Source organism: Vicugna pacos, chromosome 12 (assembly GCF_048564905.1).
Source record: "Vicugna pacos chromosome 12, VicPac4, whole genome shotgun sequence".
Lineage (NCBI taxonomy): Eukaryota > Metazoa > Chordata > Mammalia > Artiodactyla > Camelidae > Vicugna > Vicugna pacos.
The window spans coordinates 30,505,611-30,521,936 of NC_132998.1; the positions used below are offsets into that span (position 1 = coordinate 30,505,611).

General features: G+C 32.5%; 2 protein-coding genes across 5 annotated transcripts in view; one reads left to right on the forward strand and one right to left on the reverse strand.

The window, feature by feature from the left end:
- Positions 1 to 6,519, forward strand: SYCP3 (synaptonemal complex protein 3). 3 transcript variants are annotated; one of them, XM_072973112.1, is made up of 10 exons: positions 1 to 41; positions 133 to 197; positions 917 to 1,062; positions 1,508 to 1,574; positions 1,747 to 1,781; positions 3,217 to 3,334; positions 4,170 to 4,269; positions 4,904 to 5,002; positions 5,944 to 6,048; positions 6,168 to 6,519. In XM_072973112.1, the coding sequence occupies exons 3-10, from the start codon at positions 930 to 932 to the stop codon at positions 6,219 to 6,221; spliced, it is 711 nt and encodes a 236-aa protein (XP_072829213.1). In that variant the 5' UTR covers positions 1 to 41; positions 133 to 197; positions 917 to 929; the 3' UTR covers positions 6,222 to 6,519. The 3 variants fall into 3 exon arrangements, with proteins under 3 accessions (XP_072829213.1, XP_072829214.1, XP_031539057.2); XM_072973113.1 differs by lacking the exon at positions 133 to 197 and having other exon boundaries at positions 24 to 41; XM_031683197.2 differs by lacking the exon at positions 1 to 41 and having other exon boundaries at positions 64 to 197.
- Positions 6,084 to 16,326, reverse strand: part of CHPT1 (choline phosphotransferase 1) — a 26,250-nt gene continuing 16,007 nt past the window's right edge. The window contains exons 5-9 of one of the 2 annotated variants that reach the window (XR_012078471.1): positions 13,957 to 14,088; positions 11,582 to 11,740; positions 10,965 to 11,090; positions 8,603 to 8,803; positions 6,084 to 6,247 (exon numbers count right to left, since the gene is read on the reverse strand). Coding sequence is in view for 1 of the 2 variants with exons in the window: in XM_072973111.1 (XP_072829212.1) it covers positions 6,203 to 6,247; positions 8,693 to 8,803; positions 10,965 to 11,090; positions 11,582 to 11,740; positions 13,957 to 14,088 (573 nt within the window). In the remaining variant the exon portion in view is untranslated. The remainder of the gene's footprint in view (positions 6,248 to 8,602; positions 8,804 to 10,964; positions 11,091 to 11,581; positions 11,741 to 13,956; positions 14,089 to 16,326) is intronic. The other variant, XM_072973111.1, reaches the window with a different exon arrangement.

The window sequence follows — 16,326 nt, forward strand, 5'->3', positions numbered from 1 at the left end:
CTCCTCAGAGGAGCGTCGCGGCAGCGAAGGGGAAGCGTCAGGTTGGGTGCGGGGGTCCGGGAGGCTGGCGCAGTGGGGACGCCTGTCCGGAGGACTGTAACTGTGGCCCTCGGCCTTTGGGGTGTTTTTCAGGCGTGAGGAGGGGAGCGTTTGTCCAGCGCGGGTGTCTGAGCTCCGGGCTACTCTTGACCCCTGAGGTGAATCTTCCCCACAGACTCTACTTGGGGATTCTGACAGGAATTTGAGGGCAGTGACGCGCCCTTCGGGCAGGGCTGTGAGCGGGTGAGGGGCGGGCGGAAAGGTGCGGGCTGTGGTGGTTCTGACGACGCGACGCCAGGGCGGGTGGACAGGTGACAGCAGGGAAGAGGGTGGGCCCTCGTTTGTGCGCCCCAAGCCACAGAAACCATTCCAGTGAACCCAGGGCTCCCCTTTATTGGCCTTCGAGGCCTGTGTGGTGGAAATCTTTCTCAACGTCTTTTTCCGCGGCACAGAACGCAGAACATTTATTTTTTTTGTTGTTGCTTTATTATTTTTATATTTCTGTTGCTGTGACTTCTTTTGGGCGGGCTCGTAATCGATCCTGTCAGAAACTACGACTTCACTTTGGGTCTGAAATGCAAAAACTAAATTTGCCCGAGTGTAGCAGGAATCTGGCTGAGGCGGGGCTAAAACTTCGCTACCTCCCGCCCCCGCCCCGCCCCCCGGGTCCTCAGAGGCAGACTCTCCATCACTGTACCCCCAGAATCAGGGGCATTTTCTTCTGTTTACTTTTGATCCAACAAAACAAAAGAGACTCTTAAAGTGTTACTCAACTAAGACCGTCTTTATTGGTATCTCTCTCTAATTTTGAAATTTGCCTATTTATTTAAGTGGTGTCTTTGGATTCATAATGTTTGATCTATTTTTTAAAAATCAGAAAACATCCAAAAATGGTTCCTTCCGGAAGAAAACATACCGGGAAATCTGGGAAGACATCCATGGAAGATCAGGTTGCAAAAGCCTATGACTTTGAGAAAGAAGATAAAAAAGATCTGAGTGGTTCAGAAGAGGAGGCTACTGAAGGTACCATATATCTAATGTTGTTGGGCAGTGACCATGTCCTGCAATTCGTTTGTTTTGAACCCATTACATTTTAAGCTATAATAAAGCTTTATTTGTAAAGTATTTTTCGTGTACTTCATGTTTCTCATTTGGAGTTAGAGAAGCTTATATAGCATCTCTAGCCTTTGCAGTCATTATTCCCAAAATGTCTGATAAATAGTACATGGCTAATTATGACATTAACACAGGAAGACTTGCAAAACTGTTCTCTTAAAATGGTCCTGGATCCTCATTTAATTCCATCTAACCTGCAGAGAAAGTATTGCATTTATATGTCTGCTTTAAAAACTTACCTTGGCAGAAAGCCTAAAAGACCTCAAAATTAAGATATTATTATTCTATTAAAATTACCAAAATAGCATACCTAATTTCAAATATATATGTATATTTTTTATTGTCAATGCAGGGAAGACTCTGATACCTGACAAGCATGGGAAGAAAAGGACTTCTGCAGCAGTAGTTGAAGATATGGGGTAATATATTCCAACAATGGTCACCTGTAAGATAAAGTACTTTAAGAAAAGTCTATTTGGTTATCTAACGAGTATTGTACATAAAATACTGGGTATGTGAGGTTTCTTCCAAAATGAGCATGCTATTTTATGGATCTTTAATTAAAAGCTTTTTAATGTAATCTTTTCACAGTGGTGAAGTACAAAATATGCTGGAAAAATTTGGAGGTATGTTTTAGAAGACATTTGTATTAAAAATTGTTTTAAGCCAAAAAACTTGTTTAGTAGGAAATGATAATTAGTGGACTATAAAACTGTTTAATGCTTTGTTCGTGTAAGATTTTGCACAAGTATATGTGATTCATCTTCATAGATTTCCTTACTAGCCTTTTCTAATCGTTGATATGAAGAGTGAGAATGGTGCTAAGAATGGTGAGGTAAGAATGGTTCTTTTATTTTATACGAGTTTAATGGACTGTGGAATTTTAGAACAAAAATGGATGGGGAGTGTCTATCCTTCTTTGTATGGACTTTCATGGAGTAAGTGATGCAAACACACACCTATCTGTATATGTCAGTTTTTCATTTTCACAATTTAGTTATTTTCTATGACATTCTTGTGTTCTTTTCTTTAGGAGAGGCAGTATAAATTGAAGCCTTTAAAATAACTGTTAGTTTTACATTGTTAAGCTATATAACAGAGAATTACAGACAACTTTGCTAGTAAGATGTACAAAGTTCATAAATTTTAAATTGTATGTCAAATTATCAGTTATATTAACTGTGTTAGGGGATATTATTATTAAAGAGTCAATATTTGGCTCTTCTCTATGGATTATTCATAAAATCCAAGTCTTTCTGAAAGCTTTGCACTATTGGTAGTGGCAAAATGCTTGTTTTGTAATCTGTATTATAAATTTATTATTGCAGATGGACATTGGAAATATAATATTTATATAATAATGTAGGTCACTTCATTACTGAAAAAATAACTATTGATGGTAGACCCTTATGTACGTGTTTAGCAAAGCATTATCTGAAGTATTAAAAATTTTATGAAATGCAGTATTTATGGGTAAAAATGTCCTATAGAAAGCTCCACAAAAGTATTTAAAAGGGTTCTTGAGTGAATTTATCTACATACTTAAGATTTTTCTGTTTGTCTTTGTCTCTTTTAGTAAAAATATATTTTAAAGTATCACTGACTGTATTTTTAAAACATTTTCTTATTCTTTATTTTTATACTTTTTGGATTCTTTTTTAAAAATAGTTTTATGTATTTCCTATAATAATTCATCTAAATTTATTCTTTCAGTTGGAGAGTATTTTGTAAATTAAGAAATATTTAGCCTTTATTGGTGTTTTCTCATGAAGAAATTAAAGTCTGTCCTTGAGACTCTTTTCATTTATTAGCTCTTTTTAATCATCTCTAAATTAAAAAAATATCTCTAGTTAGGAAAAATCAGAATTAGGATAACAATAACTGAAAGTTTTTTCAGAAAAAAAGCGAGCAAATAATCTTTCTTTTTGATATTATGCATGTTTTAAAATTTAATTTTAAATATCTCTCCCAAACTGTTGAACCAGCTTTATCCATATTTGAATATGTAGGAATAAAATTTTATTCAACATCAAATTTAATGAATATTTATTTTCAATATAGCTGATATTAACAAGGCTCTTCTTGCCAAGAGAAAAAAACTAGAAATGTATACCAAGGCTTCTCTCAAAACCAGTAACCAGAAAATTGAAAATGTTTGGAAAACCCAACAAGAGCAAAGGTAAGGTTGTTGGGTTTTTTCACCACCACATTTGTATTATTTCATAGTATTCATTGCTGCAAATTATGAAAAGTACTATCATCTTCCATTTACTGGGGTCTCTAGTAAAAAATGTATTTGGCTTGATTTTCCTCTCAGTCCTTTAGTCCTATAACCTAATTCTTTCATAGACCTGAGATATATTTTCTAGAAATCAGTAAAGATTAACTTTTCCTCCTTTTAAATAACAACTGAGTTTTGTGTTTTCTTTTTTACTATAAAGGCAAAACTCATTTTAGAAATACACTAGCTGAATAAAAAGTAAATGTCATATAAACCATTAGTTTTATGACAGTTAACTGTTCTTTTTCTACATTGTTAAACAGTTATGTATTATATGTAATTTGTATTTTTTAGCTGAATTAACTATTCTTTTGTACAAAATAACTTTTGTACCAAAATGGGGGAAAATTGTGTGAAATATTTCTATTTGGAAATCTTATATGATAAATATAATAACTTCATTGAAATCTATCTTACTATAGCCTATATTCAATAGGAGAAAATGAAAAATAAATTGCCTGGAGATAAAATGGACTTTTCTGGAAAATTTATATATACAATAAAACTTCCTCAGTTTTCAGGAGCTAAAGTACATGAGAAGGCTTTTCTGTTGGCTAGTTAGGAAAAAAAATACTTCTGGAATCAGCATAAATCATAATTTTACTTCTTGGTTTCACATCTAAAATTTTCCTTCATTTATTATAGTATAAATTATGTCAAATCAATTTTGTTCTGAAAGTTTTTTTTCCATATTTATATGAAATATGACAATATTCATTATAATGTTTTACAGGCAGAAGCTTAACCAAGAATATTCTCAGCAGTTTCTGACTTTGTTCCAGCAGTGGGATATAGATGTGCAGAAAGCTGAGGAACAAGAAGAAAAACTAGCTGTTAGTATTATGCTTAGCTCTATAGCTTTATGGTTAATCTATTATAACCAAGTGTCAAGTAGGAGTTGAGAACCTAGCCTTATGGTACATCCATGGAATTTAGCCAGGTTCCATCACCCATTGCTGGCTATGTTTGATCCTGCTGAATGGTCAACCAGAAGTACAGGCACATACCATACTCATAAAAGCTGTTGGTCTTTGCTTCCTGCTTCCTAGCTAACAGATTGTTAATATGAAGTTTGCTATTATTAATATAATGTAGAGTTTAGTATTATTGATAATGACAAAATCTAGGGTATGAGTATATAAGTGGATGGCTAAAGTAAGGTAGTCATTGGTAGCAAATAGGCCAAGAAACTGAAAGACCAGCATTACTGGAAGGATCACTGTGTTGATGTTGAAAGCAACAAGAATTAAGACATGTTTTGAGTACTGCTGAGATACCCTGTTCAATGACTGGTAGGATTATATTATTGTTGTATCTAAGTGGTGAACACAAATTATCTAAACTCAGTCATAATAGTTGTTAAAACAAAATCTTAAAAATATTGATGTAAAAACTATTTCTTTTAAGTTTAATGTCGAATTACTTTTTGCTAAATTTTACCCAAATTTCTTTCTTTTACATTTGTAGAATATGTTTCGACAACAACAAAAAGTTTTTCAACAATCTAGAATTGTTCAGAGCCAGAGACTGAAAACAATTAAACAACTATATGAGCAGTTCATAAAGGTTTGTTGTATTTGGTAACATAATACATTCTTATAATTTATATGCGTAAGTAGAAGATAATTTTTTTCTAAGTTTAAGGGAAAAGCATTTGCTTACTATTTTCCATTTTGAATTCATTGTTTTCAATCTAAAGTGCTAAATGCTATCACTAAATGTTACCGCTTCGTGTAGAAATTTTGGTGTTATATTTGACTCCTCCATCTCCCTTATTCTTCACATCCACTGCTACTTCCCCTATTTCAGAAACTCATCATTCTTTGCTTATACTATTAAAACACTTTACTGATTTCTGTATTCTCCAACACACCCTTCATGGATCTGCCATATTATCTTCCGAAAACATTATCTCTTCCCTCCTGAAAAACTCGGTAGCTTTATATTCTAAATTTTCAGGTATTCAGGATCCACCCCGACCCATAACATGATCCTCTTTATGCTTCAGTTACTACATACATCCATTATTCCAAATGTTCGATATAACTGACTTCTCTGAACTCACTCACTTTGCACTTTCATGCTTTTGCTTATGCTATAATCCTTGAATATTTTTAACTTTTTCCTTACCTATTGAAATCTTAGTCTTTTGTCAACTAAATTGGAATTAGTCCCCATTTTATACTACATAGCTACAGCAATTTGTGTTTCTATTCCTATTATAAAATTTTGTCTTATTTTTGTTTATGTGCTTCTTTGAATGAGAAGGTACATTACTATCATACCTCCTTTAGTAATATTTGATTCATGTCTGACATTTTTTATTCTTTCAGTGGACATTTTGGTTTTCATGTATTACTTAGAAATTTTTATTTGAAATAATGTGTACTATTTGAATATTAAAGTTATTAAAAAAGTTTATACTTTTGAAAATTAATTTTATAAGTTTTGAACCTGAGATGAAAAATGGTAGTGGTTTGAAACTGAACTAGCCTTTTGTGTTGTAGAGTATGGAAGACTTGGAGAAGAATCATGATAATCTACTTACTGGTGCACAAAATGAACTTAGAAAAGAAATGGCTATGTTGCAAAAAAAAATTATGATGGAAACTGTAAGTTATTTAAAATTAAAAAATAAGGAGTAATGTAAGCACTGAAATATTTTATTTGCTGAAATATGTATAACACTTATCTAAAAATTAAATGTTTAACATCTCCTTTCATGTAACAGCAGCAGCAAGAGATGGCAAGCGTTCGAAAGTCTCTTCAATCCATGTTATTCTGATGACTCTTTGAAGGAAGAACTTGAACCTAAGTAATATGATACAATTATAACATTAGCTAAGAGACATGTAAGTCTTTAGAGTGGTTTAAATTCGTTTAAAACATTACATTTGTGTATCGTTAGCTTAAGTGCAGGCCCTTGTTTTTGTTAACCTCCAAATAAAATATGAAGTTATGTGAGTAGCAGCAATTTCTAAATTGTATGTACCACCAAGCTTTCAGCTCTTTAATATTAATAGTGAATTTTTCTCTCTAATACTTGTCAATTAACTTTTAGCAATAAAGATTATTTAATTTCAGGTTTTGGCTTCAGTGTGTTTGTTTCACTTCAAAAAGCACAAGTATAGATGATTAATGTTTTTCTTTCAGAAAAAAACATAAAATCTATGTTATACATACATCCTTTTGTACATATTCATTAAGTTACACAGCCTATTCTAATGAAAAGATTTCAAAAGAAAATCTATTCTATTGACTAATAAAATTTATTAAAAGCAACTTAAGTTTCTGTTCTGGAATAAATTAAATTGCTAAAAACCACTAACACAACTGAACAAGATATATAAATATCAGTTTTAAGACATGGATTTGTGAATGTCATTTCCACAAAGATACCAAAATGCCATTTAATTGGGCTTGGTCCACAATTAAATGCCACATATCCTTAATAATGATTAAGAGCATAGTACTAACATACCTAATTACTTAGGGTTTAAGCACTTCACATCTGTCTTTAAGTATAAATTTCTTAGAATGTTTTGTTTCAGTTTTAATATTCAGTAAATATGTGGACATTTTTACATTCATTTCCAAACTTGAACAGTTAATGCTTATACCCTGTCTTTTAAACTGTACATTTTTAAACACAGAAAAACATGAAATACTTGATTTAATACTAAAACTGTTTCAGCGTTTGTTTGACAAAGTTTGAAATTTAGGAGTTAACATTACTATTTTTTGGTGAATCTGCTTTCACTGAACCATTCAAAACAAAAAATATGCCCAATAGAATGAGAGAGGAGTGATTTTCTCCTGTTTTTTGATATTTTAAATTTTAATTTTTGCCCCATAACCGACCCTTATCTTAGTTTTAGGTTTCCCAAGTTTTCAAAAATGAATCCATACCAATTCTCTAACTTTGATAACTTATACAGGAAGAAATTAATCTTTCACTATTAACAAATATCTGACATTTAAGGGGACTGTTCACTTCCTAAATTTCTGCCTTTTGTAAAAGATTTCCCTTTTAAGCCAAAGTACATGTTGAAATATAAATCTTAAGTACTATTCAAATTAAGAAGGTCCTTATTTGAATTTACCAATTGTTTCAGAGGCAAAATAAGTATTCCGGAGTATTTTCTGTGTACTAAATTTACGTAAGTATATTTTTTCCTTTTAAGGAATATCAACTTTGGATCTTTCCAATATGCCTTTTTCTTACAATATAGTACATGTTTGTTACTCTTTTTTTAAATTATTTCATCATGTAGCTTATGGTCTGCAGAACTGGATAAAATTATAAACAGTATAATATGGGGGTCTGAAGATTTAGATCACCGAAGATTCTTTTGATAGTTCTATTATTCATAATGACCAATATAAATACTTTCAAGTGAGAGTAGAAAGATAAGAATCAGTACATAAAGTACTTAGTGGTTGAATAACAGATATTTATTTCCTTATGTCAACCGTGCTTTAGCTACTGTTTTATTTTTCACAAGAGGGACTGTTTAATATCCACTTTTTTGTGACAATGAAGTTTAACCCAGAATATTTAAGAACAAGTGACCCTCACTGTAAAGACTGATTTGCTTTTCTGAACTGGTAAGATAAATTCCTTTTACTAAATACAAATTATAGAAAATTCCAGTAGCTCTTTTAAATTCTAGTTGGTATAATAAAGCAAGTATTTCCTTTTATTCAATTGTAATTAACATACCTCTTTTGAAAATGGCTAATAAAAATACTTATAACATTATTTGACTCAATAATTACAGTATTACAATCCATGCACTTTTGAAATATGAACTCACTTCCCAATTTTTAGCAGTCAAAGTAAGCATCACTCTCAAGATGGCTAAAATCCTCTAAGTCCTGAATTTTAATGTAATCCTTCAACAGTGAAAAACCCATGTGTTTCAAGGATTTCTGAGACAAAGAGATTGCTCTTTAGAACTACAATGATTCACTTTTTTATCCTTATAAAAATGAAATTTCTTTCTTTGGTTTTGTTTCTAATTTATAGGTTGTATTATTCTGATAATACCTGTGATCCAAAATGCTGATACACAATGAGGGCTTCACAACTGAAACAGACATAATGCAATCTACAGGTCTTAATGTTTTATATTAAAATGTAACCTTATTTGATAGTATACTAGCCTCCTGCAAAGGGGGAATTTCCTTCACTCATAGGTTCCCCTAACTGCTTCTCCTCTTTTCCTTGGGCAATTAGTCAATATGCTCGTGAACCTGTTCAGGTGCTTGATGAGATGAAGTCTTGAAGATATTTAAATGAAGGTGTCTTGAAATCTGCAGGCACAAAGTACTAAAGTACCTCATCATATCAAATGAAGAAATGACCTTTAGAAGCAAAAAAGAAAATATAAGATGGATTATGGCCTATCTTTTCTGAAGCAGCAGCTATTTTTCTGTCCCTCAAACCTCAATCTCAAACTTTAACCAAAAATTCTTTACCAAAAATATTACATTTTATAGTTCATATTTGGACCTCACTGTAATCCTCTGGAATATCAAAGGTATTTCACAGTTATAGAAATTGAGGCTTAGAGTGGTAAAAGACCTAGACTAAAATACAAAAGCTGGAAAGCAACAGAACTCAAGTCTTCTGACTCTACATTCTTTAACTCATCTGCTGGGCAACAAAGTCACAAACTTTCTACTACAATGGGCTATAATGAAATCATTCCATCACATACTTTTCTTATTCCTTACTCCTTTGAGAGTAGTTGTAAGAAAGTAAAGGCCTGGAAGAGACACCATAGTTTAGAGGAGGCATATACAAAATTTTGTGTTCTTTACAAAGTTAAGAAGGAAGACACACTACTTAAAAACTTTCCCAGAGACCAGGGGCAAATGTTTCCTTTCAGAAAAAGGAGCCTCACAGCTCTGTGGGTGGTGGAGAGGGAATTCTCACCCATGAAGGGAAAATCTCCAGCATCATTAACTTGAAAAATTCCATCTGCTTCTGATGCAAGAACCTTTTCCCTAAGGATGCCACAGGACCTAATACGTTTTGTTTAGTCCACATAGTGGCTTCTTTGTTTTTAATTGTGGTCTACAAAGTGTTTTAAAGAAAAATTGAATTTCACTCTTTCACCATAATTTCTACCACTGATGTAAAACCAGGCCAACTCACTCATTACAAATTGGGTTCTTGGATTTTTAATACCTGAGACTATGTTAATTCTATTTGTAATACTTAAGTTCACTAAAAGAAGTCCTACATTGAATATTCAGATATTCTGAATAATCACCCTTTATTTCTTAAATTTAGATTGTTTTGGAGCCCTAATAAATTTACAGTGGATAGCAAATTAAAGGAAGTTACTCTGATTTTCAAACACTTTTTAGAATACTGCCTGAGAAACTTTCAAGGATCAAGATTTATATCTCGCCACTACTTGAAGAATGGAAGGCTTTTGAATGGATAAGTTATTAATTTACTCTGGAAAAAAGTATACTATAGAACCAGTATAAAGAATGATCAGATGTATCCCAGTCCATGCACAGAACAGATATAGCTTTATTAAATGCCTACATCTAACAAACAGTGTGAGATTATTCAAATTATCAAAAGGTTTACTGCAACGTCTCTTTTAGTGCACTTTAATATGTGTTTGTATATTACTAACAGTTTGGTGAAGGCCAGTGAGGTCCGGAGGTAGGGAAAAATATAGCAAAATTTTCCAAAATCACAATTAATTGAAGACCAATCACAAAGAGAATGTCTCAATAAAATAAAAAAATTTAATAATGCCTTCTTTATCCACTTTCATGATTAAAATGTTATCAACAATGATTTTCTTTTCCTCAGATGGCTAAAGCTTCTCTTCAGTACAGTAATTCTGTATTTTATAATCATTTTGAATAGAAATTAGTATATGTATTATCCACATCACTTCCTTAAGCAGGATGCAATCAATGAGAATTTAATTTAATATGCTTAAAAGAGTCATCATTAATAAAAATTTTGCACTATCCTCAAGGGCTGTACAGACATGTAGGGCTGCTTATTTCTAGCACGAAATGGTCCCAGAATCCTGTTCTTGGTAGTACTGTCTGTTCTGTTTCTTCATTATTAGCTGACAGTTCTTGATGGACTAGTACTAGTGCTAACACCAGCTCCATCTAATTTGCCTGATATCTGCTATAAGCTCAGAATAATTCTAACAAGCTTGACTAAGTAAAAGTCAGACACTATTAAGTGTCTGTTCCTTTGCCAGGCAATGAAGTGATGTTTGACATCTCTGTACTGTTTTTTTAAGGTACACAGTTGTGTCTTTAAGGATTTAGGTTATTAGAAACCTGATCTCCAGATAAGTGGGCCATTTCCATACACAGTATGAAGCAAGCTTTAAAGAAGTAATTTTAAATGTTCAGAAACATTTACTGTACAAATTAGAATAAAGCTACCAGATATCTCACTGAAATGACTCTTAAGCATAGTATTATCTGACACTTGTTAAAAATAAGTAAAAATCATAGCAAAAAAAGTACTTACCATTGCTATCCATAGAACAATATATTCGTCTACAAAATTATTAAAGTACTGGTCTAAAAATAAAAGACCTGGGCCAAAAAAGACAGTGTCTTGAAGATACAGTTCACTTTTGGTCATGTGAGCTATCTATAAAAAAGTAAACAAAATAATTTCACTATTAAATTTTGAATGCTTTAGCTTTTATTTTCAGGACAGAATTAACTATAACTTTAATTTACTATTAAGACAAATAAGATAAAGAGACCATTTAATCTTGCATTTGATATGGGAATACTGGATCTAAAACTTCTCAAATTCATGACTCGGTAGCTTATTAAAGTTTCCAATATTTAAATTCCTTGCTATCAAAAGGTTATAATTGATAATTATTGCTAAATAAATAATTAAAAGAACCTACTATACAGTAGGTATGCAGAACCTACTGTACTATACAGTAAGGAATCTGTTTTTCTGAATCCAACACTAACTCATTCACAGTATTACTTAGAGCACAAATAGCTGTTTATTGTGATGATAACACCACAAAAAACCTACTCAGTGTATGAAATAGTTTCCAGCTTTGCATCTGAGGAACAAGTACACTATACCATGAATCATAAATTAAAAGAATTTCTTACCACTAATTTTTGTGCGACTTTGGCAAAGACACATCCAAACATTAGGGTATAAAGACAAGGATGCTTTTCAAACAAATTAGTTGCTGACTTTTTATAGATCATTATTGCCAGTATAATAATTATTCCTATGTGGAGTCCAGGTGACAAGACACTGGTGCCCTAAGAGATAAAGCAGAAAATCAGCACCATATTTTAATAAGGCATTCATTACAGTACAAATATTTTCTAAGCATCTGTTTTGTGTTAGGAGCCAAAGACCCAAAGAAGAGTTTGATGTACTGTATGGCTTAAAGGAGTATACAGACCTTAGCTGTGCTTTTCAAACTTTCACAGAAACTTAGCGTTACACAGAGGTAATATGGTGCTGCAGATGTTTGATTCCAATTTTATATGAACACACACTTTAAGCCAATAACCACTAAAACATAACAATGTGATTTCTACCAAATTTCTACCAAATTTTACCATGATGAAGGCCATCAACACTTCAATTGCCAAGTTAACATAGTTCTGTGCAAATACAGACGTAAAGCCGAACGTGCCACTTTTACAAAATATCTTAATTACTGATTAGGAGGAGGTTAATTCTACCCTGGTCTCTTTCTACACCAACATCCTACCCCTGCCCCTGCCTTCTGCACTTAGACTGCAAATGCCCTCTCACGTAACATTGTACAATCCAATCCATTACATTTTTATCTACATCAATCAGGATTCTCGCAGCACTGCTATTCTAAACAAAGTAGTGAAATAAATTTGATATTAAGACTTACTAAATATTTAACCACCAATTTAAATGTATCCATTAAAACGGCCTTATTCTTTATTAAGTTTGTATGTTATAAATTAGAACTTATGGTAAAATTATAGTAACAATACTATACATACTATAAAATAATATCATAATAAAACTACTATACAGTAATAAGTTTTAAAAATTTAGACTATTAAAATAGTGCTTTTTAATCCATATTACAATTCTGCAAATTTTATTTAAGGAAATCTGCTGCTACAATTGGAAAACTATCGGTTTAAGAGTTGAAATCAACTACTTCTTAGACATAGTATTTGATTTCTTGTATTCCTTCAAATAGTTGATTATTTCTTAGTAAAATATTCTCTAAAGTGGACACTGATCCTCACTAAATCTTATTGTCTTTAGTGGAACTCATGTTCTAGGTAGCGCTCTATTTTACCATACATTGTCAAGCAACAAGTATTCTTAAGCAACTTTCTGCAGAGTATTGTGACACTTCTAAAACAATTCTAAGGTTATCTGACAAAACACATCAAAACACAACAAATTAACTTTTCCAAATATATCAGAACTTATGTATCTAAATAGATTTTATACTTTGCTTTTGAATTATGTATATAAAATATATTCATAATGATTGATAATTCATGAATTATGTAGATTCCTTTGAAATTGTCTTGAAAGCCAATCTATAGGTCATTTAAGAGAACAAGATTTTTTTTTAACTAGAAATGCTGTATTTCATGTCTACTCCTCATAATTGTTAGACCTGGCTCCAAATGACTTAGATTTTTCTCAAAATCAAATCCACCCTTAAAGGACAAAAATTTTTAACTACAGCACTGAAGAAATTAAAGACAACGAGCTATAGTGTAAAGGCAATTCCAACGACATTTTGATAGACGATAGCAACACTGGAATAAGCACTTATCTTCTTATGTTCTACTACCTTGAAGATGACAATATGTTGTTTTAAAAACATAGATATTATGTTATGTTTTTTAAAAACTGGGCAGAATTCCTTTCTGACTCCTTCATACTGAAGATGTTTTAGGAAACAAATATTAGTAAATACAAAATAATTATAGTAAGAGCAAAGCATAAGAACACAAATACAAGGTACACCCACTCAAGAACTGAGGTTAAAATTTTACCTTATAAATATTAGAATAGTTTAAAAAATACATTTCAGTGAATTTCAATAAACTTACTTCATGAGTATTAAATTAACCCATATGTGAAACCATGACCTTTGGCGGCTTTCCTGACATAGTTAGGAATTCATTCCCTCCTCCTCCTCTTCTCCCCTACTAGTGCAAGGCACAAAAAAGCAAGAAAACAAATGGCAACTCTTATGTATAGTAATGAAACAGCAGGTGATTAAATGTAATGTCAGAAAAGTCTACTTGGAGAAAGGCTGTGGAAGGAGAAAAAATGCCTTAAAATCAGTTTAAATTGTTTTAAAAATGCTTTTGTATTATGTGCTTAAAGAGAATTATGATATTTAGTCTCCTTCCTCCTTCTTGAACTTTGTCATATTTTTAGCATCTCTGTAGCTGGGTGGTAAGAAAGTTTATCAAAAAATTAATACTGAATGATGATGAAATTACTGTCTTACTGCTATAGTGGATCCATTCTTGCCAACACCACCATGGAGGATAACATGGAAATAATTTGAACAGGAAAATATTGTTCCACCTAATACTCCAAGAACCGGTAAGATCTTCAACTTTATTTCTAGGATGGGTATCTTTAGGGGTAGAGGAAAGAAACAAATCATTAAGAAAACAGAATTTCTTTTCCTATTAAATAGTAAAGAAACATTATGATTTGGCTCTGTACAATAAGCTATCCTTTTTCTTATAATCAAACCTTAACTTCTGGAATATAACCTGAAGCGGTAACTTTTCTTTTAATGGTTTTATCTATTAAGTGAAAAATGAATTCACCAAATCCAGCTAAGTCTACTTAAATAATTGTGATGAAATATTTTATCTCACAAGTCTTCATCTAATTTCAAGGAAACATGAAAAAGGATAGTTCACTTGAATTTAGTACCTCTAAAAGGCAGCATCACAGGAAAGCCTGATACCATGATCTGCATCATGAAGGTGACAAATATGATGTGTCTGCATGCAAAAATTTTGTGTAGTTAATATCCAGGATTAAATCTCTAGCAGTATATTTACCTGTTGATCAATTGCTGTTCAAGAAAACTTCCAAAGGCAGCAAAGGATTTAAAAAACAGTAACAATGAATTGCCAAAAGCTGTAGGCTACTGTGTTTTGAAAATATACTTTGACATACTGTACCAAAATTTGTGGAAACTATAGATTAACAATTAAATTTAGAAAATCTACAGCTAAAATAAGTATTCTTATTGGTGAGAATGAGCAGGTAGGCTTTCCTCCTACAATATTGCTAAAACACTGAATGAAATGACTTTAAGATTAAATTAAATTCTTCCTCAGTATATCGAAATCAGAATTCCAACTTAAAGACAATCACATCTGACAATGATCAGAGTTGCCTAATTGCCTCTAGGTCCACACTTACCTTCTGGTATATTTTAGAGACCTACAGTGGCATATCCTTGATTCTATTATTTATTCTTACATAATATGAATATATAAGAAATAGGAATGTCTCAGGGAATGTTCCTCTACTTAAAAATATGCTCAAAGTCTATTTCTGAGCCTAGTAATAATGAACTGTAATTGGCAATTCTGAAAACTAAATGCCACAGAGAAATGTCTTACTATTTTTTAAAAACAGACTTAGTTTTTAGAGCAATTTTAGGTTCACAGCAAAATTGTACCAGGAGTACATAGAGTTCCCATATACTCCTTGCCCTCACACACACACACACATCCTCCCCCACTATCAACATCCCCCACCAGAGTGGTACAATCCTTGAACCTACACTGACACATCGTTATCACTCAATGTGTACAGTTTATACTAGGGTTCACTCTTGGTGTTATACATTCTATGAAAAATGCACAATGACAGGTGGATGGGTGTCCACCATTATAGTATCACACAGAATGGTTTCACTGACCTAAAAATCCTCTGTACTTTGTCGATTTACCCCTTCTTCCCCCCCAACCTCTGGCAATGGCACTTTTTCACTCCATCATTTTGCTTTTTCCAGAATGTCATATAATTGGAACCCATACAATAAGGAGCCCTTTCATATTGGCTTCTTTCACTACATAGTATGCACTTAAGTTTCCTCCACATCTTTCCAAGGCTATCATGGCTCTTATCTTTTTAACACTGAATAATATCCCATTGCCTGGATGTACCACAGTTGATTTATTTATCCACCTACTGAAGGACATCTGCTGAAGGGCTTGCTTCCAAGTTTTGGCAATTATGAATAAAGCTGCTATAAACATCCATGTTCAGGTTTTTGTATGGATGTAAGTGTTTAATTTATTCAAGTAACTACCAAGGAGTATAGTCCTAGACCCCATGGGAAGAGTATGTTCAGGTTTGTATCCCTTACAATTTTTACTGGAAGGTATATCACTTTGTGACTAAAAAGAGCGTCTGGAGTCAGTCTGCTTAATTTCTAGTTCCAGTAGTTACTAGCTCTGTGTCCTTGGACAAATTACTCAATCATTCTAAGATTTCATAAGACTGTTCTGAGGGTCAGATGAAACAGTGACGGTAGAATGTTTAGGAACACAGTAAATGTTGAATGTGTTGGTTGTGGACTATTGATATCACCCTTAATATTCTTTTTAACTCTATGGGCCTGAAGCGGTGAGTCAGCCAATACTGTAAACTTAGGTTGTAGAGACAGAGTAATTTGTTTCTTCATAAATTTTCTCCCTATGCAAAGCATGAATTGATAACATGGCTTCCTGAGAGTCAGCTTTTATCAGTATTTAAAATACTGAGGTCTCCAACCAAGCAGAAAATAAAAACACTCCTTAACATGGGAAACTTCACTCAGAGTAGATTATAAAAAAAGCAAATT